The sequence below is a fragment of the Camellia sinensis genome, chromosome 11, assembly GCF_055761805.1.
Source record: "Camellia sinensis isolate YWXY chromosome 11, ASM5576180v1, whole genome shotgun sequence".
Taxonomy (NCBI): Eukaryota; Viridiplantae; Streptophyta; class Magnoliopsida; order Ericales; family Theaceae; genus Camellia; species Camellia sinensis.
Window position 1 is genome coordinate 175,119,581 of NC_138971.1, and position 27,101 is coordinate 175,146,681.

General features: G+C 31.7%; 2 protein-coding genes and 1 pseudogene across 5 annotated transcripts; 1 reads left to right on the forward strand and 2 right to left on the reverse strand.

The window, feature by feature from the left end:
- Positions 1-343: 343 nt before the first annotated feature.
- Positions 344-2,806, reverse strand: LOC114283668 (endoglucanase 6-like). Of its 2 annotated transcripts, XM_028226543.2 has the most exons (3): positions 2,655-2,806; positions 1,609-1,821; positions 344-649 (listed from the first exon to the last, which is right to left on the reverse strand). In XM_028226543.2, exons 2-3 carry the CDS (start codon positions 1,762-1,764, stop codon positions 428-430), a joined length of 378 nt encoding a protein of 125 aa, XP_028082344.1. In that variant the 5' UTR covers positions 1,765-1,821; positions 2,655-2,806; the 3' UTR covers positions 344-427. The 2 variants fall into 2 exon arrangements, with proteins under 2 accessions (XP_028082344.1, XP_028082343.1); XM_028226542.2 differs by lacking the exon at positions 2,655-2,806 and having other exon boundaries at positions 1,609-1,881.
- Positions 2,807-6,934: 4,128 nt separating this feature from the next.
- LOC114283629 (golgin candidate 6-like) lies at positions 6,935-11,069 on the forward strand (annotated as a pseudogene). Its single transcript, XR_014345146.1, has 4 exons — positions 6,935-7,118; positions 9,300-9,365; positions 9,534-10,300; positions 10,384-11,069. The product of XR_014345146.1 is annotated as a golgin candidate 6-like (transcript).
- A 7,147-nt stretch (positions 11,070-18,216) lies between these two features.
- LOC145803056 (putative RING-H2 finger protein ATL21A) lies at positions 18,217-25,735 on the reverse strand. 2 transcript variants are annotated; one of them, XR_014345156.1, is made up of 3 exons: positions 23,196-25,735; positions 20,874-22,328; positions 18,217-18,925 (listed from the first exon to the last, which is right to left on the reverse strand). XR_014345156.1 is itself a non-coding variant. In XM_082896409.1 (2 exons), the coding sequence occupies exons 1-2, from the start codon at positions 23,899-23,901 to the stop codon at positions 18,408-18,410; spliced, it is 1,224 nt and encodes a 407-aa protein (XP_082752535.1). In that variant the 5' UTR covers positions 23,902-25,735; the 3' UTR covers positions 18,217-18,407. The 2 variants fall into 2 exon arrangements, 1 of the variants encoding a protein (XP_082752535.1); XM_082896409.1 differs by lacking the exon at positions 20,874-22,328.
- Between the last annotated feature and the right edge of the window lie 1,366 nt (positions 25,736-27,101).

Genomic DNA, 27,101 nt, shown 5'->3' on the forward strand with positions numbered 1-27,101 from the left:
TTTTCTAAAAAATAGTTTATCATTTGTTCCTTATTGTATTATAAATTAGAATGATTTGTTTCATAAATACACTGCCAAACAACAACCAGCCTGACTGACACACACATACACACATGTATAAAGTGCTGAATCGTAACAACCTATATTAACTGCAACCCCTTTCCTAACCTAGGCCCCCCTCCCTTGCTAACATACGCCACTATAAGCTCACTACCACCCACTACCGACAATAGAAAAATTTTAATATACCCTTTAAAAAAGATATACTATATATCCATTTAATTATATTATTATTTTTTAATTATAATAAATTTTTTTATTTAATTATCATCCTTCATAAATTTTTTAATTATATCTTAGATTAAATTTACTTATAATATATATTTTTAATTATAATTCAAAAAATCAAAATTATAAATTTTTTTAGTTATACAGTGCACAGTATTTCCCCAGAGATATGAGAGAGGAGCTCATTGGCATAGGAGGGGTCGTGGTGGCGGAAGACGACGGAGGCGGCAGCCATAGCGGCGGCGGTCTCGCCGGCGAGGTCCGACCCGGGGTTGTTTGGGTCGATCTTGTAAGCTTGCCTTGAAGTGGTCATGTCCTCTGGCCTTTGCCAACAGTAGTGGTCTGTGTTCCCATCTCCCACCTGAAAAACAAAAACAAAAACAAAAATCACATCAAAACTCGTTACCCACATACCCAAATTAAACAAATCACACAAATTGCTGTTCATTTATATAATTTTTTATAAATGAATTCTAGTTAATCCCACTGAAAACGACAAACAGAGTAAAACCCACAAAACCAAATCCAAGTTTTCAGTCTAATTTGAATGAAAAAAGAAGAAGCACAAATTCATGTTTTCATGTTTGGGTTTGTCTGAAAATAGAGCCATCACCTGATAAAAAATTGCTTCAAGGAGTATTTCGTGTGTTTTAAGGAATAACTTGATGTCCACAAGAACAAAAGCAAAAACAAAGAAAACATATTTTCTATTTGATAAAAGACACTACAAGACAGAATGAAACCTACAAAACCAAATCTAAATTTTCAACCTAATTTGAAATATATAAAAGAAAAAAAAAAAAAAAAAAAACAAGTTCATGTCTTCATTGAATGGGTTTGGGTGAAAACAGAGCAATCAATTGATACAAAATTGCTTCAAAGAGTATTTCGTTTTAACCAACAAATTGATGATGCCCACAAGAACAAAAGCAAAAACAATGAAAACAAAATTTATACAAATCACTTTACATTCATATAATTTTTTTTATATATCAATCCTAGATTTGGTTGTAGTTAGAAACAGATAATCCCATTGAAAATGACAGACAGAATGAAACCCACAAAATCAAATCCAAATATTCAACCTAATTTGAAATATAAAAAGCAAATTCATGTTTTCATTTGAACGTGTTTAGGTGAAAACATAGCAATAATCACTGTGTTTTAAGCAAAAACTTGAAGTCCACAAGAACTTGAAATATAAAAAGCAAATCACTGTGTTTTAGGTGAAAACATAGCAATCACTGTGTTTTAAGCAAAAACTTGAAGTCCACAAGAACAAAAACAAAAGTAATGAAAACATATTTTCCATTTCTATACCTCTCCATAGAGGACAAAGGGATGGGGATGAGCTTTAATGAGGTAATCAGTGCCCCACTTAACAGCTTCCATGGCATTACTGAGCTCTCCACTTGCAGCCATTTGCCTCCCATACTCAACAATACTCCATGACATCATTGTAATTGTGAAAGCCATTGGTAACCCAAACTTCACATTGTCCCCTGCATCATAGTACCCTCCTACCAGATCCACCTACAACAACAACAACAACCCAATTCAAACATTTCATCAAATTGCAAAATCACAATAGTCTTCTCTCTCTCAAATGGGTCTCAAACACAATACCCAAATGGGGATTTAGTCAGAAAAAATCAGAGAAATTTAGACTAGAAAACAGAGGAAGAGGGATATTATATATACCCCCATTGGCTTTGCTATCGTTGAGACCAGAATGGCCTCTCCATTGGACTCTCTGAGTGCTGGAAAGGTAACCAGATCCCTGAGCTTCGAAGAAGAGAATGCTCTTAGTGAGAGCTTGTCCATGGTCATGGCCAGCCAAAGCTAGAGGAAGAAGACCAAGAAGCAGAAACAGAGGAGCCATGGAACAGAGTCTCACAAACCTCTGCATTGTAAGTAACAATAGAGGGAATGTTTGATTGGATGGATTAAAGTATGGGATTGGGATTATTAATCCATGGACCCAATGATCCTATATTTGTTTTGACATTTTAGTTTAGAATTATTAGTAATGAAATAAGGGTGGATAGTCAATAGCACACTAATTTAATAGGATTATTAATACCTCACTATTAGTCTTGTGAATCAAACATGGACAGAGGGTATATTAACAAACCTAGAAGAGTACACAGAGATGTTCTGTATAGAGGGTGTATATGTGTATTTATATGAACAAATTGGCAATGTCGGTCAGATTTATCAGCTAAAAGTCCTGATAAAACCACCAAAGAGAGATTGTGGGAGGGAAGGGGAAGAGCTAAAGGCCCTATAAATGGAGTTTGGGAGGGAAGATGCCAATTGCACAGAAAATTGGCAGAGATTATTAAATGTGATGATATACCCCATACCAGAGATTAATAAATGTGAGTTTTTATTTTTGTTGTTATTCAATAATTGTAATAAATTTGTGTGTATTTTATTGCTATTTTAGGGGTTGTACACGGTTGAGAAAGAGCAGAGTCATGTGGGTTTGTTCGTCTCTGTAATGGGAAGGGTCGGTGTTCGGACTGTATTGGGTCTATTGTTATGTATAGTAAAAAAAATGCCGCATTTATTATTTTATTTTTCGACACAATATTAGTATAATAAATTTTATCACTCGTGTATATTTTCACAATGAGTATCAGTGTATAGATAATTAAATATAAAATAGGACATAGATGTCTCACAGCTGGTAGATCTCATTTTCTGTTTAATCTTTGTTTCCTAATATTATTGATATTTTTAATGAAGTATTTATAATTAAATTGACATATCAAATACTAAAATAAAATGACAAAAATTGATGGAGATTTTAACATTATTTTAAGTAATAATGTAATAAATTACTGCAAATCATCAGGAAAAAAGATCAGTTAAATTACAAGTGAATCAAACCTCAGCTAGTCTTTGACTATTTAATTGATTACTATAGTGGATAGTAACACTCGGCAATTAAATTGGAGTTTTTGGGGTATGATAGTTACTAAAACAAGAAATTAAGGGGGAAATGAGGAGCGGAAAGAGGGTCAAAAAGTTTCAAACAATGTCTAACTAACATACGTGCCCCATACCATACCTATTCTTTTTTTGAAAATTTTTCTTCATATAAAATTTGTCTACCAGTGATTTTTCTATAAATAAATGTCATTTAAATAAGAATTTTATTTTAAAAGGGTAAGTCACAATATAACAACATCATTCTTATATATATTTTGCAGACTTTTTTTTTTATTTGCATAAAAGATTTGTTAATAGAATTGGGCTATTACAATAATGGTTTTCATGAGATACTTTTTAAAGTGTGTTTAGAAACACTCTTGTAACATTTCATTTTTGGGAGGGCTCTTTTTTATTTTTTATTTTATTTTAAAAAGGTATTTTTGGGCTTAGAGTATAACAAGGTCTTATTTCATATTATTCATCAAACGTCACACCTTCTATTGATGGATTTGCTAGAATAGACATTGGTTGATGTTAGACACCAATTGGGGTGATATTTGATGAATAATAGGTGGGTAAAGACATTTGGTGTTCTAATAACATCGAATAATCTCTAACCAATAATTTAAAAAAAAAAAAAAATTTGTGCTAATTGAAAATATAACTATTTTTCTCTTATTCAAAAATGAAAAAAAAAAATGTAAATCTTGGAGCACAACGATGTAAATATCATAGGCACGTTCTATCACTGAGCTAATAGCTAATCGTGTGAATTTTTAAATGAAAGCTTGTTATGCCAGAAGCAAGAGAAACTGATCATTCTCTTCTCTTTTTTCACCCCCATCGTGTTGCTACACAACCGAGCATGATAACGTAGATATAGAACTCTATCAGCTTGTTTTGACTGAGAATATAAAGTCATAGTTTGGTCTTTCACCCTTAACTATCAAACCTTTGACTAAATAAGCTCAAGTGCAATGTCTTAGCCATATGAGCTCTCTACCCTCAAATACTATGAATGAAAATTAATCATCTCACAATAGGTGAGTCCTGCAGGGGGAGGGGGAGGAGGGCTCATCAGTGTATTGTTATTTCTTTCTAGACATAATACATATTTGCCAAATTTGGATGTTGTAACTAATCTGCGTCATGCCTTATTTCAATAGCTATGTTGAACACTTGCTCGACCGTATAAGTAACGGTGTGCTGGCCGAAGACAGGAGGACTGCTATTGCTGAACTTCAATTTGTTGTAGTAGAAAGTCGTGCTGCCCAGCTAGCTTTTGGGGCAATGGGTTTGTACTTCTCTTTTGTTGGATAGAGTGGCATTATTTGGAGCATGCTCATCATGTATAATACAATTCATTAAATTCTGTTGCAGGATTTTCAGTACTTTTAAGTGTCTTGAAGGAAGAGCGTGATGATGTTGAAATGGTTTGAAAGCTTCCATCCATTCTTTATTGATTTTAGTGTCTTTTTTATATTTTGATTTTGTACTTAATTTGAGAAATAACATTTTCTTTGCCTTGAACAAATGGTGGTTACTAGTGACATTATTAGAGAAACTTGAAAATAAATTTTAAGGTAAGTGGACCAACAAAACTAAGTCTTGTGTCCTGAAAAATAACTTGCCAATTCTTATCAGATAATGTTGCAGATGGAAAATGTTTAGTCTCTTCCACATTTCCTCTTATGTGTATGATCTTTTTTTTTTTTATAAAAAAAGTTCCCCATACTTCCTGCCCCCATTTTACTGTTCAATAATAAAATTAGTGTTTTCATGGTTTGGATGCTTGAAGGTTCGTGGTGCTCTAGAAACTCTTGTGAGTGCCTTGACTCGAATTGATTAGGCAAAAGCTCTGAAGAATGAGGTTCAACCAACTTTGATGAACACTGATTTGCTTTCTAGAGAAGCAGAAAGCATTTCTCTTCTTCTATGTTTGTTGGTGAGAGTTCCCACCTCGAACAATTTATTTGTTGAATTTGCTTGGATTATGCATATTTCTGTACAATATATTGACTTGGTACCTTGGCAGTTGGAGGAGGATTTCTACATACGCTATTACACACTGCAACTATTGACAGTTTTTCTTACAAATTCTCCAAATAGGTATTCTTTTTGTGGCTGCTTTCTTTATGTTATATTTTATTTTTGGATTTACTAGATTGTGCTGGGGAAAAATATATTGTTGCATTTCTTCTTAGGTTACAGGAAGCCATTCTGACTATTCCTCGTGGAATAACTCGGCTTATGGACATGCTAATGGATCGTAAGGTGCGAAAATGGTTGACTGCTTGCTTTATTTAATTTTTATGATTTCAATTTAATTTTATTTTTCTAAACGATTGTAATAGCCTGCTTCTTAAGAAATTAGATAGACATGCATGATAAATTGAAACTTTCAGGAGCTTTGTGAATCTCTCCTCTTCTTTTTTTTAGGTATATCGAAATGGAAAAGAATCTCCCTTTCAAATTCCCTAATACTGAGTTTTTCTCTTGTTTGTAAAATATGTTTATAATTGGAATTTTTTGTTTGGGGACTTTTCTTAATCGAACTTTCTAGGAAGGAGCCCAATCTTTTGGCTGTTTGTGCTGTTCCTGATATTATTGGATCTTGAAAAATGTGTCTTACAAGTTATACAAAATGAGGTCCTGTTACTTCTCACTTACTTGACTTGTGAAGCAGGGGTGAATTTTTCACCAACCATTGTCATTTTTCTTTATTTTCTTTCTTATTCAAAAATAAAATCAAGTCATGATTTTGTTTTCCTACTAATAACTGGTTGAAATATGCTTTGTAATTGTAGAAAATTCAAAAGATTCTAGTTTTGAAGGTGCTTTTGAGAAGATTTTTAGTATTATTAAAGAGGAAGGGTGTTCAGAATGTGTTGTTGTTTTGGTGATTTACTGAATTGATTCATCTACATGTGTTATGTTAGTTCTGTTGTCAGTCATAATTTTTTGCTGATAAGCCATTTGTTAATGCATGGCCTTCTATTAGATGCAATATGCAATTTATGCACTATCTTGTGTCATGCACATTTTATTGTGCCATTGTCATTTTTTTTTTTAGCAATCTAGGTGCAATTCAAGTTCAAGGTGCTTGTGTTGGGAACCTTGCATATTTGAAAATTTGTATTCAACATTAAATCTGGAAAACATTTATGTAAATGTTTAGGTACTCTACAACAAATAATTAGATTGTGGATTTCTTAATTAGATTGTGGATTTCTTTTTCCTATTTCATTTTACCAGAAGTCCTATAAAATTTATTTTAAATTCTCTCATTTACTACATGCTTTGTCTGGAAGGCTTGTTTCCTTGTAAATTCTCGTTTGAACCATCTAGTTTTTTTCATGACACCTAATATGATAAATACTTTAATCTATAACATATATAAAAAGGATATAATAGTGGTGTAACACAGTGGTGTAACGCGTGTAACATTGGTGCTTGGTTATAAAGCATCTAACACTCCTTTTACCAATATCTTCCTTCTATTCAAACCATAATTACCACTCACCCTTCCTTGTCAGCTATGCCTCTCTCGACCCTCAACAATGACAATAGCCACGACATCTACAACCGATTGACCAACCAATCGGAGGCCACCATCTCTCCTTTCTTGAATCTTGCACAAAACACATACACCGCTATCACCGTTTTAGGAAGACCACAAGTAGCAGGAACCTTCAAGAAGGGATAAGCTCATGACATAAGCGTTAAGCTCTTCAGGAGTTGAGTGGTGCGATCGGTGGAACGGTGGAAGATCTTCAAGAGTTGAGTGGATTTTCAAACCCATCACCGAAACAGAACGTTCAGTATATTTATGGCCATACATACTGGATTGGTGTATGTTCTATGAGCTGGAACAACCTGCAGAAACTGAGGTGTGTCTTATTCCTTTTGTCTATTATGAAATTATTCCTAATTTATCTATTTGGGGCTCTATTCTTGATCCTCACAACTGTTTAATTGTGTGTCCATCATGTGCTCGATCATATGGCATTGGGTTCTTGGTGAAAGATCTTAGGTTTTTTAGGGTGCTTTGTTTGACAGTATGTATTTGATTTCCTTGTTCTGTTGCCCCAATTCAATTTAATATTTGGCTCAAACTATGTGGTGCCTTTGTTTTGTTGTTCTGCTATAATTTTATGTTGTGCTCACCATGTGTTTGATAATATGCCCAACCCAATAATAACATACTTTCATTAATGGATGATGACAACCTTGTTTTTTTATTAGTTTGTTCTCCCTATCTGGAATATTTTTTTACCACTCTAATCAACAAGATGATTTCATTGGATTTCCCTTTTGGGTTCAAAATTGTAGCTAATGAAAACTACGTAGTAGGGTATTTGTAAAATGAAAATTATTGTTGTTAAATTTCAACCATTGTGGTTATATTGGTGTAAATTTTATGAACCATTGGTAGTGATAAATATTATGACACCTTTGAGTTACTGTTACCTAACACTTACCACAAACATTTGCCCATCCCATGTTGGCTTTGAAAACATAAGAGGTTTTTAGGGTTTGGAATGATGTGAGAATAAATCAGAGAAGAAGTCTACTATTTTTATAAAAAAAAAATTATACAAATGCGTCTAGAATGATGTGAGAATAATATTTCCAATGCTATGTTAGTTTTTGTCAAAACAAATGGCAGTAGTAATATCAGTAATGAATTGCTGAATGTAATCTCTTAAGGAGATTTTGAGCATATCACCAATACTGTGGAGCACTCCTTCAATCATAAATTTATATAAAAAAAAGTAGTTACTTGACAATAACAACAACAATATATATATACATATATATAAAGTGGTCACTGGTCATTGAGTGTGTGAAAACTTACTAAATATTAAAATTAACTACATGAATGATGGTAGGGTGAGGTGTCTTATCCTGTTGAGGGACTTGTGTAAGGCAGTGGGCAGAAGATTGAGATAATTTGTTGCCATGAAAGCTCCTAATATGCTGATTATGAGCACTTGCAGAGTATTGGCATTGAAGCCACCTCCAAGAGCGACAAGAAACCCATCTTTTACTCTTGGTTTTGTGATAACTTCTACCCATATTTTACTGCAAATGAAGTTGGGTTTCCTCCTCCCCTTAACTCTATGTGTACTTTGAATCTTGTATAATATCCTAATATAAAAGATGGAAAATCTTGAAAAGGAAGAGCCAGACAGAAACCATAGAGATTTAGTCATCAGAACTAAATTTAAAAAATAAAATGCTATTCGCTGTTTAGTGGGCAAATATTAGTGCTGGTGTTTCTTAGTGTATCTCTGCAGCTTCTTTGGTTTGTAAAGTGGATTTGGGCTGGTTACGTGTCCTTCAACTTAGCCACACATACGACAGTAAAAAAGACACGAAGCTTTACTTCCAATACCATTCTTCCTAGAAATTTCCCAAAACAGCGATCTGTTGTTTGCCTATTTCCCAAAGCTCCTCCCTGCAAAATTTTCTTGCAGATTTTGGGTTATCCACGTGGAATTCAAATTATCTACGCCGATAATGAAGAAGAAAACAAATTTTATCCCTTCGAACAGCAGGGGATTTTGTTTTCCATGCCATGTGTTCCTACAACATGATTTCTCACAAGATATACATATCTTCTGGATGGACTTATTGTTACCCTGTTCTTCCCACCACTGTCGGCATTGGTGCTGCAAGAAAATTGATCCCGTGTGCTGGAAAAGAAATCTGTAGAGTGTACCGAATTAGTATCCAATTGATGGCTTCTATGTCATTTGGCTACAGAGCTTTCTGTGGCGGTGAGTCGGTGACCGATTATATAAAACCATATATATTTTATGCGATACCAGCTCTCAAACCGGAGTATATGATTTTCTGGTATGCAATTTTTTTAATTTTTTTTCTCTTCTATGTAGAGATTTTGATATTAGATTTTTATGTTTTTGGGTCATGGCACCATATGCCTTTTGGTTCATAAGTATTTATCTTGACCGTACAGAACAAGTTTTTTTTTTTTTTGGTGTGTTATTTTTTTTTTGTTGGTGCTTTGTCTGTGAGCTTCATCCAAAGAATGTTTAGAAGTGCAGACTTGTTCCAGAGCTACTAGTGTTCTTTCTCATGTGCTAAAGGACAATATGCAGTGCAAGGAGAGGGTATGCAATCTTACCTTGTTTTTTCTTCTAGTATTATTAGGGTCAGAAAATGTATGGAGAACAACTGCTTCAGAATACTAGTTATCTTTACATTTTAGGGTTAGATAATATACTAGACCTTTTAACATTGCCCCCCCCCCTCCTATCTCAACGTAAAATTTACTGCAGGTTTTACGAATTGATTTCGAAGAACCTACACCATCTTTAGGAGCCCCAGAGCCATTATTGCACTGTGTAGTGAAATACTTGGCTCTTGCTTCTTGCATGAAAATTAAAGAAGGAAAACTAAATGTATCAGGGAATACATATGTACAAGCAATTATTTTGAAACTGCTAGTCATTTGGCATTCAGATTGCCCGAGTGTGGTGCAGTGCTTCCTAGATTCACGTCTTCATCTTACATCTCTGCTAGAGTTGGTATCAAATTCAACCACAACAGTGTGTATAAGGGGGTTGCAGCGGTTATATTAGGAGAATGTGTTATTTATAATAAATCCAGTGATAGTGGAAATGATGCTTTTACCATAGTTGATGCCATAAGTCAAAAAGCGGGGCTCACATCATACTTTTTGAAGTTCGAGGAGATGCAAAAAAGCATAATTTTTTCTTCTGCAAAACCGGCTGAGCCCCGGAAACCATTGACAAGATCCACCGCTGCTAGTATGGCTGAGATTGAAGATGTCGAAGAGAATAAGGCGAGTGATATGAAGAATGAGGATCATCCAATGCTTGCTTCGATGTTTGATGCTCAGTTTGTTAACTTCATCAAGAATTTGGGGGCAGATATTAGAGAGAGCATTGTAGATGTCTATAGTCATCCAAAGAGCAATGTGGCGGTAGTGTCAGCAGAATTGCAACAGAAGGGTTGGGAAAGTGATGGAGACTATGTTAAACGGCTGAAATCATTTGTAGAGAAGCAGTGCTCTGAGATAACGGTATGGTTACATGAAATTATTTGCATATATATATATATATATATATATTTACTTATATTTTGGCATGTTTATGTTTTTCAAAGGATTTTCTTAGTCGCAATGTGACTTTAGCTGAAGACCTGGCCAAGATTGGTAGGGGTGGTTCATCCCAGTCTGAGCATAGATCTAGTGGGTGCTCATAAAGAGTCCAGTTAGAGACACTCCATAGAGATCTTCAAGAGGCATCACAACGGCTAGACACGCTTAAAACAGAGAAAACCAAGATTGAATCCGAGGCTTCAATGTACTATAATTTGGCTGGTAAGATGGAATCCGATCTGAAAAGCTTGTCCGATGCTTATAACAGTCTTGAACAGGCAAATTTCCATCTAGAAAAGGAAATTAAAGCTTTGAAGAGTGGAGGGGCCACACCTATTCTAGGTGTCGAGGCTGTAAAGGCAGAAACAAGGGAAGAAGCCCAAAAGGAGAGCGAGGTAGAATTGAATGATTTGCTTGTATGCCTCGGGCAAGAGCAGAGCTAGGTAGAGAAGCTGAGTGTGAGATTGTTAGAGTTGGGTGAAGATATAGACAAATTACTTGAAGGAATTGATGATGACATTGGGCTTCTGGAAGATGCTGAGGTCGAGGAAGACTGATATGGGTTGATTCTGTAGATCTTCTGTACATCTTTAGTGAGTTGTACAGTACTTAGTCTCCAATTGTTTTTATGATGTTGACATACACTACAAAAAAAAGCCAAAAGTTCATTTTTGGTCGCCGAAAGTCAAAATTTTACTTTCCCCGACAAAATTTTTTAGTTGCCACATTTATCGCGTATACGTGGTCGCCGGAGGTATTGGCGACTAAAACTTTTTTAGTCGCCAAAATACAGGTCTTTAGCGACCAAAGTTTTAGTCGCCAATAGTGTTTTACACTTTTGAAAATCATACATTTACTGACTAATAATTTAGTCGCTAAAACTCACTTAATCGCCGACTAAACCGTTTAGTCGCCAAAATAAAGACTTTTGGCGACTAATAAAGGTGTTTCCGTCGAAAAAGAAAAAATACCCACTTTTTTGCTTTTTCTGAGTTTCGAACCGCCAACCGTCCCACATTCCAAACCTTTAGCAACACACTCCCTCCACTATGCCACTAGAACATCACATGAATATATATGCAATATATATTATTTATATAGTATATTGACCGGTATTAATACAAAACAATATATATAAATATAATTATTTTTATTCAATATAATTTATGTAAAAAATAAATTATTTACTAAAAAAAAATGTAGGCCACTTTTGGAGACTAAATTAAATTTTTAGTCGCCAATTCTATAATTTTTTTTAGTCGCTAAAAAATTAAGTTCCGCCTAAAAATAAAGCAGTTTTGGCGACTAAACCTGTTTTTAGTCGCCAAAAACGTCCCCTTTTGGCTACTAAACTGAGTTTTAGTAGGCAATTAACTATTTTTAGCGACTAATTTTTTTTTGTAGCCAAAAAGCTTCACTTTTAGCGACCAAACTGTTTTTAGTCGGCAAAACACCTATAATCGGCGACCAAATTGTTTTTTAGTTGCCAAAACCATCACTTTTGGCTACTAAATTATTTTAGTCGCCAAAAACTGTGACTTTTGGCTACTAAACAACCTTTAGTCGCTAAAACCCCTATATTCGGCGACTAAACTGCCTTTTAGTCGCTAAAACCCTTATAGTTGGCGACTAAACTCTTTTAGTCGGCAAAAGTGATCAATTTTGGTGACTAATTCCATTTTAGTCGCCAATTCTACTACTTTCAGCCACGAAAAATGCAGTTTTAGTCGCGAAATTTGCTTTTTGTTGTAGTGATAGTTGAATCTAAATTAGTTATTCTTTGAGATTGTCTTTTGTTGGTGGAAACATGATGTGTATTTTATTGTTGAAGCCTTCCCAAGAAGAGGTATATTGACAGTAACTTCCACTATTGATAATTTTTTCCAACTGTATTAGCATGTTAACTCCATTTCAATCTCATAAACTATAAGAGATTTTTTTTTACATCCCATGCTATATCAAATACAGTGGTTTGAGTTGACTTTTTGTTGTATATATTTCACTATTTTGCAACATTCACACTACATTTCGTGTTCTAGATTACATGACTATAAAGCCTTGTTTGGGTTGTACTAATAAGTATACACTTTTTATCTTTTTATCTTTTTTCCATCACATCACTTCTCTACTTTTCTGTACATCTTTTCATAAAAAGTCAAAAAATTCACTTATTTAGATCATCCCAAACTACCCCTAAATATATATACGAGATGACAATCCGCTTTTTGGATGCTGATAAACATATTTCTCTTTCTGTCCTTTTCCTTTGCCTTTGCCTTTGCTTTTTAAATCAATAAAATTCTTTTTTTGTTAAATAAAACCCCCTCTTACTATAAATTGGATCTCACCACTTTCAACCTTAATCGGGCAATTAGTATATACTATATGCATTTGTACTTATTTAAGTGGATCTCATTTTTTCATAACACACTTTAACCTCAATGTTTGAGTGCCCATACATTTTCTCCATGAACAAATCCTTTACACAAAAATTGGATTCCAATTTTAGTGCCAGTGTTGTCAAATGCTATGGTGTATGCTAATTGTGTCAATGAGTTAGCAGCTGAGAGGGGAGAGAAACGAGGGGAAGAATAGATTGTGGTTGGGAGGGAGTGAGCATTTTTTTTTTTAATATTTTTTTTTTCACATTTATACACATTGGATATCACACTTATTTAACACACTTCAACATTTCTATTAACCCAGCTCATTCACTAAATTAATAAACACTTAATACACAAAATCAAGTCCTGTTTTTATTAATTTTTTGTCATTAATACACAAATTTAAGGTTTCCTTTTAAGAAAGCTCTTTCAAAAGCTACTATACAAATTTGGATAGCAGACTAGAGGAGAACTAGCTAGTGAGGGTGAGTATTGATTATGCGTGAATAGAAATGACTCATTTCTAAATATGAAACCAACTCATGGAAGTCTGGGGCCATTAATTTTTATTTTTTTTATTATTATTATTTTTTTATGGTACTTTTCTAGGCTAGGTGATGAAGCCTAATTAGATTTCACCGACAACCCAAGTTTCAACACCCAATAAAAATAAAAATAAAAATAAAAATTGCAAGAGGGAGAATTAGCATATGTTATTTTAATAATGTTGATCAAATAAAACTAATGCAGCTGGAGTGTAGATATAAAAATAATTAAGTATAAAATATATATTTAAATGTAAAATCTGTGACAATATCATTTTTTTCACTAATCATGTTGAAAAATAAAAAAAAAATAAGCGATTGACAACAATATAACCAGCTTTTTAACTCTTTCATTGTAAAGATATTATTCTACCTTTCATTATCTTTGAAATTTTCTGAAAGGCTCATTTGGTACCTAATAAATTTACTTTTTTACTCTATTTGGGTGTGTACAAAGTCCCAAAGAATCAGTTTTTATTTTTATTTTTTAATTTTCTGGACCAAACACATCTAGTTTTTCAAACTTCTTTTTTTCAATTGAATTGATATAATCTGTACCAACTTTTAAATACATATAATCCAGCATGAAAGACATGTAATCTTCCTTTTACTTGGTGAAAAATAAAATTAAAAAAAACCAAACTAATGACCAGTGATAGCTATCTTAATCATTATGCATACAAGAGGAATCTATATATGTCAAATGAAAATGCACAAAAGTAATACTATAACAAAACAAGCATGTATAGGTCACAAAGTAAACCCCATTTGAAAAGGCCTTCTTTGGCAACAACTAATAAACTAAAAACTTATATGTTCTACCTACCAAATGAGGACTACGACATGCAATAATACATGTTCAATATTTTGAATGGGTAAAATATACTTTTCATCTTTAAATTTTCCCCTAAATTTCGTTTTGATTTCTCACATTTTAATTGCAATAATTAAATCTTTAAGTTTCAACTAAAGTTTCAATATAGACGGTCCTCTCTCATCCCTCCATAACTAAAATTTTGGGTGATAGTTGAAAAATGAAGGGCTAAAGTGAAATTTGAGAAAAAGTTGAGAGAGTAAAATATGTAATTTTTTCCCTTTAATTGCTTGAAAGCATGCCTGTATAGCCATTATGTGAGTACTTTTTGTCTATTTTTTAATGGTTAGTAATAAGAGGATTGCATTGAAATAAAGGTTGAAATTTAAGGACTTAATCGCTAAAATTAGAAGATGGGAGATCAAAATTAAAATGTAAATAAAAGTTAGATGATAAATTAAATAAATAGGAGAAGAAAATCAAAAGTCTACTTAAAAGGACAGGGCTCAACTGGAACACCACTTCTCCTAAGGGTTCTCTTCCAATAATAACATATGACAAAGATAGATCCACCATTAACTCACTCAAATAATGTCAAAATCCTTTATTTATCCCACTAATGTTTGTGTTTGAATTATGAATTTAGATAGAGATTTAGATCCAACACTTATTTTGTTTTGACAGAAATCATTTACATTTTTTTTTTCTTACAAAACATTTCCTTGAAACTAATATTCTATTCTAGTACTAGCAATTCAATGTAAAAATATAAATATCCTTTAAACACAATAAGTTACAGTTCTTAAAACAATGCAATGTCTATAGAGTTATATTTTGGGGGGGTTGGGATATATTTGTCTCTATTAATTAGAATTTGGGTAAATTAATCCTTGTAATTTGCCCCTGTGTGAGTTTAGTCCATGTAATTTTAATGGTAATTAATGCTTTTTTAATTTTTCACAATGTGTCAATTAATCAAATTGATAACATTTGTTAAAAATATAAGACAAAAATTAATAATAAAATGATTCAATACAAAAAGAGTGGACTATTTTAAATTGGACGTCAACTTATCAATCACTTTGAGGAGAGTTATGCTCTGTTTGGTTAAAGGGTTTAGGAAGGAATTTGAAAAGAGAAAGAGAAAATGTGTGTGAAACTAGGTAAAATGTAGGTATATTTTATTCACATTTCACCGTCCTTTTCCCTATTCCTTTCCAAATTGTTCTCCAAATCCCTCAATCAAACCCAGCCTTAATGGACTATTTACCCATTAATTCCTATCTAATTTCTAGACCGGCATGATAAATTTGACTAAATTGAGACAATGTTAAAAATACAAAACTAAAATCGATGCAATTAAGAATCCGTATAAGACAAACTACAAAAGAGCAATGCTAAGAATTTCCAAAAAATTATTAAAATTTTTATCCAATACTTATACGGATGTGATACCCACACCGCATGGAATCAATATTGTGTAAAATTTTTGGAGTCTCGCATTTTTTGGTGGCTTATTGCTTTGTCGACGAAAAAAAAAAAAAAAACTACAAAACATAAAATAAATAAAAAAAAGTTATGACTGAGAGAAATCCGCGAGTCTATTGAAACATAAAGAAAAAAATTAAAAATTTTAAATTAAGAGTTTTAATAGCTTTAATTGATATGCAGGTCTTATGTAATGTGATGTTTTAGACATTATTTTCTTTTTTAAATTATTAATATTCTTTTAGAACTTTCAAATTAAAAAGATGTATCATTTTTGGGTGAGGGGATGCCAAACAACAATAACAAACAAACACAAATGGGCCCCCACAAAGTTTTTGTTCAATTAGTCAACACCAAACCGACCCAAGTGGTATCCAACTCGAACCTGCTTGCTACTAGTCACCACCGCCGAGCTCAAGTATGTCTACTTTGTTTTATCCAATTTTATTCTGGATGGTTTTAAAAAGTGATTTTTTCAATTTTTTTTTATTTTAAATTTAACATAAATTATACTCATCTCTCTCTCTCAAAATAAAATAAAATAAAAAATTTACAATTTTAAAATAATTACACGGGTCTCACTTTTAATAAGATTAACCCATTTGAGGTGTTGGCTTTTTTGACTAGGTTAAAAAACCAAAAAAAAAAACCAATCACATCTCTCTTAATTCTTTTATACATATTTTTATAAAAAATCACAATATTAATTAAAATAATCACTTCCCAAACACTCTCTAAATGAACTAAAAAATTAATACAAATGATGTAAAAATACAAAAATAAATATGAAATAATATACATTTACATGTATAAGAAATAACAATATCATTTCTCTATTTATATCACTAAAGAAAGAAAATTTAATATAATTATGTCAAAATTATAAATAAAAAAAAATATTAATGTTTTTTAAAACTTTAGAAAAAAGAATTAGTGTAATTACTTTAAAAATAATGTGAGATCAAAATGCATTTTGAGTTTCACTATATTAAAAATAAATTTAGACAATAATTTTATTTAATATATAATTTTTTATGTTTTACTGTGCACCTTGCGTTGGCGACAAGCCTAAAAACTTGAATAAATCATATTCAAATATTATATAATTCTTATTTTGGCAGTTAAATTTTTTAATTTTAGCAATTAAATCTTCTAACTATCAACTTTTATTCGACGTGGCTCAATTAATAATTGTCATCTAGTTCTCTATTGCAACAGCATCACGTGACAACAAAAGTAGCTTTTAATCAAAGGAAAATTCTTTATCAAATTTTGTTTATCATTTTATTTGATACATTTATACATGACAAATACACATATAAATATCATTATAATAAAATAAAATAAAAAATCCTAAGTCAATTCGGAAAAAATATCGAGAAATCCATCCTTCACCTCCTATTTTCAGTCAAGAGAGCTATAAAAAGGTTAGTATAAATTTTGAATCTAAAATCTTAAGTCACCCAAATCGTTATTTTACCAACTTATCTAAGGTTGGGCTTCTAGTCTTTAACCACAATTGGAGAGGTTCGTAAATAATTTATACAGAGTATCTTGTTGCAAAAATAAAAATTAAAAAAATAATTGTAATAATTTGTAATTTATAATTGAGCAAATTATAGTAATAATCCTTATATTTTGGGTCCTTCAATTCTAATTGACTTTATTTTGATTATGAATTTATAATTTTATCTTAATTTGATTTAGTTGATTAAATTGTTAATTTTTAAATGAAAAATATACAAATAAACAACATGTGACATTTTTTAAAGGAAAGATTATAAAGTTTTTTAACTCAGTTAGTTAACCTCAACCAAGGCCTATTTTGACAAGTTAGTTAAAAGTTATTTTTTTGACTTTTTAATTTTTTTTAGTCATATTACCTCTCTATTTTTTTTATACATTTTTTCAAAAAAAAAAAAAAGTCAAAAAAAAAAAAATTGACTTTTAACTTACTTTTCAAAATACCCCTATCTCCATGATTATTTTTTTATCAAAAACCCTAACATTTTATCAATTTGACCAAATTAATACAAAATTTAAAATTAAAAAGTTAAGATTGAGTCAATTAAAAATAAATGAATCAAAATGGCACAAGGGATACAAAATGAGGACTACCAGTGTAATTCTTGCATCTCAAAAAAATAAAAATAAAAATCTCAATACATATCTCTTTATTTCAATAATGATTGCATCTTCAATTTAAAAATCCTAATTTTCTTTCATCCACTCACTCTTCTTACGTTGTCTTTGCCGCCACTCTCTCCCCTCCATCGTTGTCATTGCCGCCACTTCTAACTCTTCTACTTACACCCTAGACCTCCACATGCAACCATAAAAGTAGGTGCTTTGCTGCAGGGGCTTGTGTTGGGTGGTTGCAAACAAAAGAAAAAATATGTGGCAGGAAGGGATGGCGGAGGAGAGAGGCGGTGCTCTTGATGAAGGATGGTTGTGATGTTTAGAATTATGGTTTGAGTGGAATAAGATAAGAGTATTATTGTATCTTTATTTTAGAATAAAATCATATTAAGAAAAAATTTCATCAAATATGTGAACTTAAGGAAATTGGTGTTTACAAATAAAATTATCCAAAACTATGCCCAAACATACGGAAAAAAATTTATATACCAATAGGGTGTCAAACACACCTATTAAAATACACATTTTAGTTTAGGATTACTATAATCGTTTTCACTATGTATATAAAAATAATTTTTTTTAAAAAAAACACTCAACTTTTTTTTCCCCCAAAATATACACATGATATTATTGATAAAAAATATGGAATAAGATTTGATTTACGATTGCGGTGACGACGGCAATGGGGATGGCAATGACGTTGACGAGTAAGACTGCATTGACGACAGCGACAATGATGACAATGATGTTGACGAATGAGGTGTAGCCACCGATGATTCGCCCGGTGAATTCCGACACAATGGACATGTGGCATTCATCCTAAGCCATTCATCTATGCAATTAGCATGAAAGTAGTGATTGCATTCTGGTATGGTTCTCAACGTTTCTTTGGGCTGGTACTCGGCCAAACAAATTGGGCAAGTGCCATCATTGGGCTTGGGAAGTCGCCCACTTTCACCGAGCACAGTCGTTGGGTAGGACTCTATGGTGAGCCGATCGAGGCCCATTATGATTACCATAGGTTGTGGAGTCCAGTTAGAGAGTTGAGCTTCAATTTGGCGTCGCTGATTGTATTTCTTGATCCTGCTACAAGTGTAACATGAAAGCCCAATAAGGCAAACAAACCCAGGTATTCCAACTCCAATGATAATCCCATACTTAGCAACCCTTGGTAGACCTGTAAAATAGTAGTAATTTTGATGTAAAACTATTGACAAGCATATATATATAATAATAAATAAAAATAAAAATGAACACTCGGGTTTTATTATTTCAAATTAAAACTCTAGTCAAAATGACTTATAATTTTATGGACAAAATAAACATAACAATAGTCTTGCTCTAGTTGAGTATTTAGCATAATATTTTTTGTTTAAAGATTACATTTCCTTATTATCTTTGTGCTAAATAAAGTTATCAAGAATTTATGATTGTAAATCAAACCATATCGTAGAGACCCCAAGGTTACAAGAGTGATAAATTATTCATTATTATGTACGATATGCTGTACATGATATCTTAGTCATAAATTAATATAGTGTTTACACAAATCAATAATTGAGATATTGTATGTAACATTTATATACACCGAGCCGAATAATCTTCACAGGAGATTAGAGGGATAGTGAAGGTAGGGATCATTTGGAAGCCTTGGTTAACACCTTCTTCTTTTTTAAAAATATTGGGAATCATAATACAAAGTGGGTGTTTAGAAAATTATTATTTTAGTAGGCTATTTTAGTTTTTGACTATTTTAGGTGCTGTTTGGGAAGAAGTTTTTTTTGTTTTTTTTTTTCACTAAAAGACAAATTGGTTACAAAACCAAAAAAATAAATTCAAATAAAATATCACATCAAACCCCATAATCATTTCATTTTTTCTTTCACAAACAACACATCAAACCACAAAAAAATTCAACTATCTTCCAAAACATAAAAAAAAATTTCTCCAATAATATCCTACAACTAAAAAAACCTACAAAAAAAACTCACTTCCCAAACACCCACTTGTAGGTTAAATTTTTTGTGTTTGAAAACATAGTTAGATTTGTTTGTAACTGGATATGATATTTATGAGAGAAAAAATGAAATGATTATAAATTTGATGTGACATTTTGTCTGATTAACTATTTTAATCTATTTTATCATTTTGTAAATTTTAATCCAGAAAACTAAAAAAAAACCTTTACCAAACACCAAAATACCGAGTCAAATTAATTGTTTGTCATCCGAAACTTCCATTTGACTATAGGGCTATATGTACAGACTTTGACTTGTTAAAATAGAAGAAGGGTCGCATAATTATGAAAGTAAGGTGACAAACACAATTTGAACATCTCCAAATTGGTTGTTAGATTGATGTCGTGTTAATATAATAACTGGTAAAGGAAAAAGTGGTAATCATCATATTTGTGATTATAATTACTTCTTAACATGGTTAGGGGAATCAATGGGACTTGGATTAGTCAAAGCTTTTGCACTTCGACATTAATAGTTTGAATCTTGCATGTAAATCTAATTTTTTGTGTAATTATTAAAAAAAAAAATCTTCTTACTTTTAGTGTTTCTTTTTGTATGTCATATTAAAATTTTGTCATTATATATTGTCACAAAACAAGGGAGTAATAACCTAGTTAAATTATAAACTTTTAATATTATCGTTTGAAAAAATTCTAAATATACATAAAATTAATATAAAAAATTTGACAAGAATGATGCGGCAATGCTATTATTATAAATAAATTCATCTTTAATGTGTTTTGTTTTGAAGTGAAAGCTCTACAATGAGTAACATAATTATGTACGAAGTTTTTTGTTTATATAACATTACTCTTTTATTTTTTTTTAAGAAAATACGTGTAAAAAAGTAAAAAGAATAATTTGACAACTTATAAAGAGACTATCATCGCTTTGCATCCAAACATAAACACGAAAAAAAAAAAGAAAATAAAAGTCTAAAAAGACTATTATTATTAATTTTATTAAGAAAAAGATAAGGTAGGTGCCATTACCCCCACCAAAATAAATAAATAAAAATGAAATGAGAGCAAAATAAATAAATGAATAGAAGGAATTGAAGTTTTTTTTTTTTTTTTTGAACGAGGAATTCAAGGTTGAATTTTCTACCTAATGCTGTCACTGTCCCATGTCTCCTCTTCGAGTTGAATGTCTAAAACTTGTTTGTCTGTGTGTTGTTGTTGAGATGAGACCGCAGATTTAGACCACTACTCCCTTTCATTCACTGCCTTTCCTAAGCTGACTTCTTTTTTCTTTTTTTCTTTTTTTTTTGAAAGAAAATAATTCAATTTTTTTTTATACATAAGACCATCTCCAACGGTTCATCAAACCTGATATCAAATTCAAAATTTGATGAAAAAGTCACTTTTTTGAGCTCCAACGGTTTCACCAAATCGATATCAAATCCAGAATTCAGCAAATCTTTTACCAAAATGAGAACAGGCGAAACATTTTACCAAATCACTGTTCCTAACCGTTGGGAGAGACCAACCGGTTGTCCGGCCGGTTGACCAACCGGTCGACCGCCTAAAGGTTCAAACGGTTCGAAAAAAAGGTTCAAACATTAAAAAAAAAAAAAAAAAATTTTTTTTGGCCTAACCGGTCGACCAGCCGGTCGACCACTAAAAGGTTCAAAAAGTTCAAAAAAAAAAAAAAAAAAATTTCGCTTAACCGGTCGACCAACTGGTTGTCCCCGGCACAAATTTGATGAAAGTGCACCGTTGGAGCGAGTGGTATCAAATTGATAAAATGGGTCATTTTTTACTCAAATTTGGTGAAAAATTTGATTCACCGTTGGAGATGCTCTAAGTCACTTAAAAAAACGTGATAATTACATTTTTGTACAATTATTGAAATGGAATGATATGAAGAGAGCACATTATTTTGTATAAATTTTATGTTTAAATTTTCTAATTATATAATATTACTTTTTCTTTTTAATTTTTTAAACTGAGGTACAATTATGCAAAACATAACACAATAATATTACTAATTAAGACTAATTTAGGTGGTCAGAACCTTTTCACATCGTTGCCTATAAAAGAAAGGACAACACTATGAATGTTATTATTGTAATTTCCATCCACAATGAGTTAAGCCAAAAAAAAAAAAAGTCTTGCATCCAACTAAAAGTATAGCTTGTTGTATGTCATCGTATGTGATCATTGAGTCCGGATTCTCGGCCGCTCTTCTCGGCGGCCGTCCCAGCAGCCCCCCAAAACGACGTCGTTTTGGGAGTTTTTTTGATTTTTTTTTTTTTCTTTCTTCTTCCTCGTTCGAACGAACCAGAGGAGAGGGGAGGGGAAGAAGAGAGAGAGGGGGAGGGGAGGGGAGCCGCCGGTGGGCCGGACTGGAGGGAGCCATAATCACCGGGGGAGGAGGAGGCGGAGGCGAGGCGACGAGCGGAGGCGAGGCGACGATCGGACGGCTGGACGACCTGTGACGGCGGAGGCGAGGCGAGGCGAGGCGACGATCGGACGACCTGCGACGGCGAGTCTTCGGCGAATCCGGACCCCCTCCCCTCCCCTTCCTCTCTCTCTTCTTCCCCTTCCCTCCCCTCTGGTTCTGCGAAGAAGGAAAAAAAAAAAAAAATGAAAAAACCCCCAAAACGACGTCGTTTTGGGGGGCTGCTGGGAACGGCCGCCGAAAAGGGGGGCCGAGGATCCGGATTCGTGATCATTTACCTCGAAAAAATTATATATATAGCATGAAAGTAGAGTTTTCAAAACCCCCCAAAAAAAAAAATGTTAAATGGTGCAGAGTTTGTGTTTTAAAATTATGTGTCACAATGGTTGTTATTTAAGTAATTATTATTATTAAAAAAAAATTATATTATTCTATATAAAATTTATATTTATACAACATAACATTTTTTTTTTTTATAGAAGATATGGTTTTATACTTTTTCTTTTTTGGGTGGCTGATGAAAATTTATAATTCAATAAATTCAGACTTGGATTCTTTACCATTTTTGAAATTTAATGGTTTAAGTTTAAAATCAAAATAATATTTTTTTTATTTTGAATTACATATTTTAAAAATAATGTTCAAATACCACAACAATACTATTACATAGAAAAAGAATTATAGAGGATAATTAAGCAACACTTGTTTTGTTTTGACAGAAATCATTTACATTTTTTTCCCCTGCAAAACGTTTCCTTGAAACTAATATTCTATTAGTAATTACAAACATAATCTATATTTATAAAAAATAAAAACAAAAAATGTATAAAATAATATATCTCATGTATAGGTCAAAATGTCTATTAGTATAGTTCATAACTAAAAAAAAATGTCATTATTATATTATGTTGTATGATTTTTTTTTTTTAAACAAATGACATTTGATAAGATTTTAATGAAAAAAATGAGAAAATATTTTCTTTACAAACAAACAAACAAGCTGTAAATGGAAAATTAAACACTCACCACTTTCAGAAACACTTGAGCATCCGATTTCCACACCGGAATCCGACAACAGCCCACAACTCCCTCCGGCAGCTTCACAAGGCCAACACATCGGAGACGTCCACGTCAGCAAAAGATCCCCACTCGGGTTCACCGAATCCCTATACACCGCCGCAAATTCAGCCACCGGCGCCGACACCGACGTCATATTCAGGCACGCCGCAGGCACATCCTGGCCGGAAAACGAGTCCGTATCGACAACCATGACCGTGTAATTCGGGTTCTTACTCAGGCAAAACACCGGTTCGAACCGGTGCATCGTGTAGTCGGACCAGTTGTGAGCCGAACAGTTGAGAAACGTGTAGTTTTTGAGGAAAGCAGGTTTGAACGGTGAATGAGAGAGAGAGAGGTTTTGAACCCGGTTCGGGAGACAGAAGTTGGGGTCGTTGATGGAGATCCATTGCTGGAGGTAGTCGATGTGGGTGACTGTAAATTCGCCGGAGTGTGGGAGGGTGAGGACTGTTTGGGTCTGGTTGTTGCAGGAGAGGTCGAAACCCGGGTAGCCGCAGCTGTCGGGTTGGCCGGTTTTGAGGCGGAAGGGGAATCGGATGACGGGTTCGGAGGCGGCGCAGGAGGTGGGTTCGCAGATGTCGACGGATGAAGCTTTGTAGGTGAAGATGGTGAAGGAGGAGAAGAAGAAGAAAAGGAAGAGCGTTGAGGTTTCCATTGGTTGTGAAAGGTTTTTTTTTCTTCACGTTACATTTCATTTTAGTAGGTTGATTTTATTTGATAAAATATTATATTAAGTAATTTAAAAATATTTATTTATTATATAATATCTTAACACCATTTTAATAAATAATTTATTAGTTAAATTGATATAACAGTTTTCATAAAATTATATATATTTTTTATTTTTAGTATTTTAATATTTTTAATAAATTTATAAATATTTTAGGCATTTTTTTTAAATTTTTAGATACACCAAACATAAATACACTTAAAAAGTGTAATATTTGTGATTTTTTTTTAAAAAAATACAAAAATTCAATATATTTTTCGTATTTTTGTTTATCTATTAATTTTTAAAATATTTTTTCACAGATATTTTTCCATTTAGATACATCTAAATAAGCTGCATTTAAAAAAGCAAAAAAATTAATTAAAATTTAAAAAATATTCACTAAAAATAAAAAATAAAAAAAATAAAAAAACTCAATTTTTAAAAAATTAAATTTAAAAAACTGAAACTAAATATATTGATTTTACGTCAAAATTATTAAATTTATTATATTATTTATAAAACTTTATCAGATGTTAGTGTAATCTACCATAATTTAAAATAACAATATGCAAAAACACGTATTGATATTGACAATGGTAAAAAAGTATCAGAAGAATTGAGTGATACTTATAGAGAATTGCGTGTCCCAATAAATAAATAAATAAATAATTTTTAAAATATAGTTCGATATCAGTAATATATCAATATGATAAAAACTCAATACACATTGCAGAAGAAAATTGTTTAAGAGTTTTAAAACAGTAAGCTGTAATACTTCTAAATATACTGTAGCTTTAAATGATTTGATGTTTTATTTTTTGATTTATTTTATTTTATTTTATTTATTTCTTGTACTGCCCAGCTCATTAGAGTTGACTTAGTACTCTTTTTTTAGTGATATGTATCACCACCGATGGAAGAAATTGCAGTTTAATGGGATATTGCAAGAATAATTGTATTATAGATGAAATCTTTTTTTGTATAATTTTGACACACAAATAATGACTTGCACTATGCATAAGAACGATTTACACCATGCATTCAAAACATTTGGAAAAATTACACACTAGTCTTGGAGTACCATGTGATTTTTTAATTTATAGTGATTTTTTAACTTTTTGATTAAAAAACTCACATTTTCAAAAAAATAATATTCAAATATTTCGTTAGGGAGTGTTTGATAATATAATTCTTAAACTAAATGTACTAAATGATAATCAATTAAATTTGTTTCATAATCACAATTGATATCACTTAAAAATTTAAATACCTCTTAAAATGTATGTTAAAATTTAAAAAAAAATTAAATCATATGAAACTTACTTAATTCTAATTGAATTTATAAATACTAGATATAAGTATCAGTATACACTATTATAAACTCATTATCACCACCACTATCATGCCGCTGCCACCGCCACCGCCACCGCCGCCGTCACCACCGCCACGACAATCACAATTGCTACCACCACCATCATCGCTACCACTACCACCGCTATCACAATATAAAAATTAAAATATATAATTTGAAAATAATAAATTTAAAATTTTTATACATATCAAGTAATTTATTTTTAGTTAAACACTTAAATTTTTATCAAACATTTTTTTAATTTAATAAATTCAGCATTTAGTTTTCAATAATTTTCAATTTTCAACTTTATCAAATAGCACCTTAAGCCTCATTTGAGAACTAAGTATTTTAGTCAAAAAGTCAAAAAATCATTATAAGTTGTTATATCACTCTCTCAACTTTTCTATAGATCTTTTCGTAAAAAATAAAAAAATTATTAAAATTACATATTCCAAACGAGACCTTAGTCTCATTCTACTAGTAGTTTTTAGCTAACGATGGGTAATTATATGGTGAAATGTGTTAACAAAAATTAAAAATTAAACCCATTCTGTGTTTGGCAAGTGGGTTTGCAGGTTTTTTTGGCTATTTTAGCCACAAAAAACAAATAGGCTATTTTAGCCATAACAAACAAAACATCACATCCAACCCATAATCATTACATTCTTCTCTCACAAAAAAACTCAAAAAAGCCAAAAAGTCAAAAAGTCCTTCCCAAACCAAGCTTTTAAGCCCAGGCTAAAATAGCCAAAAAAACCAAAAAGTCAAAAAGCCAACCCACTTCCCAAACGGAGTCTAATCTTTATTATTTTTTATTATGAAATCCACTTTTAAGTTATTTCCCCGGAAAAAATGATAATGTAATAATTCGATCCAAACATGTCCTTAACATGTTTCATGGAAAAATCTCATTCCATAGGTTGCAATTGAGGCAGGTTTGGCTAGTCAATCAATCATAAATTCAAAAGTAAAAAATAATTAAAAATAAAAATAAACAACTTGGTCAATTAGCATTTCTTGTTATAATATATCAAGAAATAGCAACATGTACCAAAACAATGGACAATTTAAACTTAAAATAGTAAATCACCATCATCAATAATTTTTTTTAAAGATTCAAAGGAATGCCTCTTTGATCTTCGTAGTAATCACTACAGTTATAATAATAGTATTTGGATGATTATGTAGTTATATTATAACGCTATGTGATACTGCTTGTATAATGTTACAATTAGTTAATTAATGAATTTTTTTACAAGTTAGATATGCTACATCACATTTGTTAGATATGTATGAGATAAACAATAGCTCATTTATTAATGTGTATTGTGGGCTAATTTATCATTGGTTGAAAGTATTAAATAGACAATGTCACATAGTATTCAAAGAGTATTTAATAATATTTCTATAATATTGGGTTTAAAATAAAAGATAAAAGGAAAAAGAAAAAAGAAAAAGAGACAAGATATGTAGAAAAGTCGCTAAAAAAAATTTCCATTTATATCATTTGACAAGTGGTGATTTTAGCTAAAAAGTCAACCGGTCATTAAAAAAACAAAAAGCCAACAACCTATATAAAAAAGTCAAAAATCCCATTTTCTCTCTACTTTTTATCCATCTTTTCGTAAAAAATTAAAAAATAATCTCAAACATATTAATTTTTTTTTACATTATATTTTATCTAAAAAATAAAAAAGTTATTAAAAAAATCTATTCCTAAACGAGGCAGCTTGTGCAAAGTATATATATGTGTTTATTCATTGGGCCTGGAATGGTTTTGTCATATGGG

Coding starts and splice junctions, on each gene's coding strand:
- LOC114283668 (XM_028226543.2), bottom strand. CDS start 1,764: ATGGCTTTCACAATTACAATGATGTCATGGAGTATTGTTGAGTATGGG. Junction 650..1,608: donor CCTTTGTCCTCTATGGAGAG/GTATAGAAATGG, acceptor TTTGTTTTTCAG/GTGGGAGATGGGAACACAGA.
- LOC145803056 (XM_082896409.1), bottom strand. CDS start 23,901: ATGGAAACCTCAACGCTCTTCCTTTTCTTCTTCTTCTCCTCCTTCACC. Junction 18,926..23,195: donor CTCAAGTGTTTCTGAAAGTG/GTGAGTGTTTAA, acceptor ACTATTTTACAG/GTCTACCAAGGGTTGCTAAG.